Below are 4202 nucleotides of genomic sequence, written 5' to 3'. Positions count from 1 at the left end.
GTTCTCGCGTTACTGTGGTCATACTCATCACCCCCCTTCCGACTCAAAGAGCGACCAGTCCTGGACTCACTATCGAACGGAGCAATATGCTGGCTTTTCTGGGCTTGCGGCTATATCTTCGATGGAAACGCAATATTCGTCTCTTCTGTAACTGCTTCAAAGAGCGGCTGGCTTATCCTACTATATGGTTCAGCTCTGCACAGTATGGCCGCGATGGTAGATGTGGAAGCAGATGCCTTTGCAGAGTATCGTACTATTGCGACAGTCTACGGGGAGAAGTTCTCAGCAATGTTCTCTCTTACTTGTTTGTGAGTATTCCTCTAGGTGCGCTTTCAACACTAATGGGTCTTTTTATACCTAGTTTGCTTGCTAGTTTTACGATAAATCCATGGTCTGAAGTTGGTATGGCCATCTACGCAGGTGTCTTCACTACTTTCTTACTTATACTTATGCCCCGGGCGAAGCATATCTTAACAAGAGCTGCTTTTCTAGGCTCTTATGCTGGCGCTATCGTATGGACGGCTAAAAAGCTCTGCGCAATCATGAGAGGTCAAAATGTAGTTGGAACTTGGTGAAAGGTTACATGGACGAGTAATGCTCCGCACGCCTGTTACTAGCATACACATCGATCTCACAGATGGTTACATTCTTCTTTCCCTCTTTAACAAGCTGCTCTGCTTGTTTCGACGACGCTAAACGTTTGTTACTGTACGCCGAGATGAAGGGAGAAGCGCGTTTGAGCCACCAAATGAAATCGTATCCCAACACGCGACGCAGAGTGCCCTTTCCCGAATTCAAAGTGATGCCGCTGTCTTGGTCCTCCGCCCATATACCATCTCCATCCAAGTATTGCGCACGAAAGCCATCATATATAACTCGCCACAGCATCGTAGGAGCCGTCATCGTGCACAAAAGTCCTGTCGTGATGTGGCTGGGTAACGCTTTGTAAGGAATAGGGAGGTGACTCAACACGCAGATGCGACACGCGTTTTGATCACATGCCCTTGGCGCGCCCAAAATTGACGCCTTCCGAAGTTTTCCAACCCTGCTTAAGAATAGAATAAAGACCAAAGACTGAAGACCGATAGAACGTTCCAGAAGAACATGTCACATGATTGAACAAGGCAAAGGTCACGTGAACATTTTCTAGATGACAAAGTTGGGCTTGTTACTACACTAAACTCTCATGGCGAATCTTGCGAATCGTTTCGGCGACGGAGAAACTTTCTAATCACCACCACAGAGCATTATCTAGCATGTCGAAACAAGGATCTAAAACTACGACACCCAGAACATCGTTCACTATCCCCGACGACGGAATTTAGGGCGACATAGTTGCGTAACTTGAGGTGCTAGTTAAGGCACGAAATGTCGCCGCTAGTGTATTAACGTTATATAGCCACACCACCGCGTATTTTTCTATCTAAGCATTAGTAATGCGCAAGATATATGCAAGTAAAAACAATAAGAGGTTGTGAATATGTTTCCATAAGTTTTCCACCTCTTGTCTACTTGCGTAAGCAGTAGTGTTCCGCCACACCGGTTGTTCCGTCACGAAGGGATGCACGTTAGTGCATAAGCCATGGCAGTTTTTTTAGATCATTATAGATGTTAAAGAGTCGTAATTTCGTCTAGAGCAAGGAAATAAGCACCTATGCCTCTACAACATGCTAGGAATAACCAGGCGAATGGGAAATGTGAAACTAGGCTTCGGCATGCCTAGTTAGTTTAGAGTTTTCAGAGAAGAGCCAAAATTGGCTAGCGTTCATGGTACTGAATGAGTGAATGAAAAATGCAAGCGAGATGCACATCAGACCTTCCATCGTAGTCACTACTATCCTTTAATAATTAGCATACTTTGCAATCTTTAAAAGTCATCATAATGTACTACACTAACTACTGTTTCTGTTTCCGCCTGCATCTTTCTCGGTCTTATTCCTAGGCTAGCCTTTGGTACTTCTAAAACGCACCTCCATCGTGAAGACAGTAACTCTCTAGAGTTTCTCTATAATTTTTGCACCAATTCTGAGATTGAAGGGAGCGAGTTGATGGCCTTGTGTGTCGCGAGCGTAGGTGTGCCCAGCGAGGCCAGTAGTTATTGATCTAAACCGGTACCTTGGCAATCATGATAGACAGCTACAATTCAAAAATTGATTACTAACGTCCCTCCCTGCGGGTCGAACATCCCCCCGCAACGAACCACGAACATTATTCAACCATGTTATACCCACCTTACACAATTGTATAGAGTTAAGTCGATAAGGTTGTATTGTTTACTTCTATCTCTACTAAGTGCAAGCCCTATGTTGTAAAATTACAGGATTATAGCTTGTATTCTTAAGCTTCTTGTCTTTGGCGTAGAAGGTGCAACGACAAAACACCCCTGCTCCCTCCTACGCAACACTATCGCTTGATTCTTCGGAGCCCTTAGGAGATACTCAAGTAACTATACAGTATATTCCTCCTCTTAGAAACATGTGCAGCCCTAGTCTAAGTACTCTCCGAGTTGCTCCGGTGCGATGTGCCAGTTCATCGCATTGAGCGGGAAGACTTAGCGTGCTGACACAGCCAGTATTGAAAACTTAGCGGCCTGTGATGTACACATGCGCTATGCCAAAACGGCCCAAGCTGTGGCGAAAACTTGAGAGGCTTCGTCCAATCACCGCTTAAGTGTGCGGTCACTTGCTGTCTATTCTTAGAAGTCGATTGAGTATAGACTTCTCGAGGTTTCTGTTACATATATAATTACCAAGTATCTTATAGCTTTGATATTCTCGGCATGTATAGAGACCCATATATTTAAAGAGGCTCTCTATTCATCTACTGTTACTCGTCTAAGTCACCTGGCAAAGCCAGACCCTTCCCGATCCTACCCCGATGCCTACTAGATTCCCGCTGACAGCTTTACATGATGGTCGATACTCAGAAGGTATCCACAGTATGTTGCTTCCAGCACGCATCACCCATAATCCATCTAAGCTCAGACTGACACCTTGGTACGGTAGTTTTGGTGCTGCAATATCTGTGCTAGAAGTCTGGAAAAGAGGAATCGCGATGGTGCCCAGTTCTGTATGAAGAGAGGTGCCAGCAAAGTTGAAAGATAATTCCCTAATAGTCGTCTCGAAGACAAGTTTTTTCAAGCATGCGCCATCTGTCGCTTTCCATATCCTGACAGTCTTGTCAGTTGACGCTGACGCTAGCTGAGCTGAATCTCGTGAGAAGGCCACCGAGGTAACCCAATTGCTATGGCCCTTGAGCGTTTGTAGGCACGTCCCGCTACTCACGTCCCAGATCTTGACAGTCCCGTTTTGAGACGCTGACGCTAGCCATATCGAGTCGTGCGAAAAGGCCACTGACGTAACATCCCACCCATGATTGAGATTTTTTCGGCACTCCCAGCTACTTGTATCCCATATCTTGATAGTTTTATCAAGTGATGCCGACGCTAGCCAGTTTGAGCCGTGTGAGAAGGCCACTGAGCTAACACCTTCGCTATGGGCCGTAAACGTATGCAGGTGCTCACCGCTAATAGCGTTCCATATCTTAACAGTTCTGTCCCATGATCCAGACGCCAGCCTAGTTAAGTCATGCGAGAAATCGACTGAGCTAACCCCAAGCTTATGGTCCCAAGGTGAGGACAGATGCTCGCTACTGCTAGTGTTCCAGATTTTGACTGTACAATCAGAAGATCCTGACGCAATTCGATGCGAGTCGTGAGAGAAGGCTACTGATGTGACATCGATACAATGTCCTCGGAGCGTATGCAAGTGCTCACGGGTCCGCATACTCCATATCTCGATCGTGCTGTAATCTAACGCCAACGCCAGCTCGGTCGAGTCGTGAGAGAAGGCTATCGAGTTAACACCCCCGCTATAGCCCTCGAGCGTGTGCCTACACGTTCCGCTGCTCATGTCCCAGATCTTGACAGTGCTGTCCATAGACGCTGAGGCTAGCTGGGTTGAGTCGTACGAAAAGACTACAGAAGTGACATTACAGTGATGATCCTCGAGCGTCTGTAGACATGCGCCGCTGCTCGCATTCCAGATCTTGACAGTGCTGTCGCGGGACGCCGACGCCAGCCGTGCCGAGTCGTGCGAGAAGGCCACTGACACAACAGCATCGTCATGGCCCTGGAGTGTGTGCACACACATCCCACTACTCGCGTCCCAGATCTTAACAGTGCTGTCCTCTGACGCTGACGC

The 4202-nt window shown here is 47.0% G+C and overlaps 3 protein-coding genes across 3 annotated transcripts; 1 reads left to right on the top strand and 2 right to left on the bottom strand.

The window, feature by feature from the left end:
- Window positions 1-341: 341 nt before the first annotated feature.
- On the top strand, window positions 342-575 carry COCMIDRAFT_111088 (uncharacterized protein; the record flags this gene model as incomplete). The annotated part of the gene is made up of 1 exon (XM_007695688.1): window positions 342-575. The coding sequence occupies one exon, from the start codon at window positions 342-344 to the stop codon at window positions 573-575; it is 234 nt and encodes a 77-aa protein (XP_007693878.1).
- A 4-nt stretch (window positions 576-579) lies between these two features.
- COCMIDRAFT_111089 (uncharacterized protein) lies at window positions 580-903 on the bottom strand (the record flags this gene model as incomplete). Its single annotated transcript, XM_007695687.1, has 1 exon — window positions 580-903. One exon carries the CDS (start codon window positions 901-903, stop codon window positions 580-582), a length of 324 nt encoding a protein of 107 aa, XP_007693877.1.
- A 2077-nt stretch (window positions 904-2980) lies between these two features.
- COCMIDRAFT_41896 (uncharacterized protein) lies at window positions 2981-4151 on the bottom strand (the record flags this gene model as incomplete). Its single annotated transcript, XM_007695686.1, has 2 exons — window positions 2981-3067; window positions 3129-4151. 2 exons carry the CDS (start codon window positions 4149-4151, stop codon window positions 2981-2983), a joined length of 1110 nt encoding a protein of 369 aa, XP_007693876.1.
- Window positions 4152-4202: the final 51 nt, after the last annotated feature.

The sequence above is a fragment of the Bipolaris oryzae genome, assembly GCF_000523455.1.
Source record: "Bipolaris oryzae ATCC 44560 unplaced genomic scaffold scaffold_392, whole genome shotgun sequence".
Classification (NCBI taxonomy): Eukaryota; Fungi; Ascomycota; class Dothideomycetes; order Pleosporales; family Pleosporaceae; genus Bipolaris; species Bipolaris oryzae.
The sequence above is the reverse complement of the archived record's forward strand: the minus strand, read 5'-3'. Positions and strand labels throughout refer to the sequence as shown.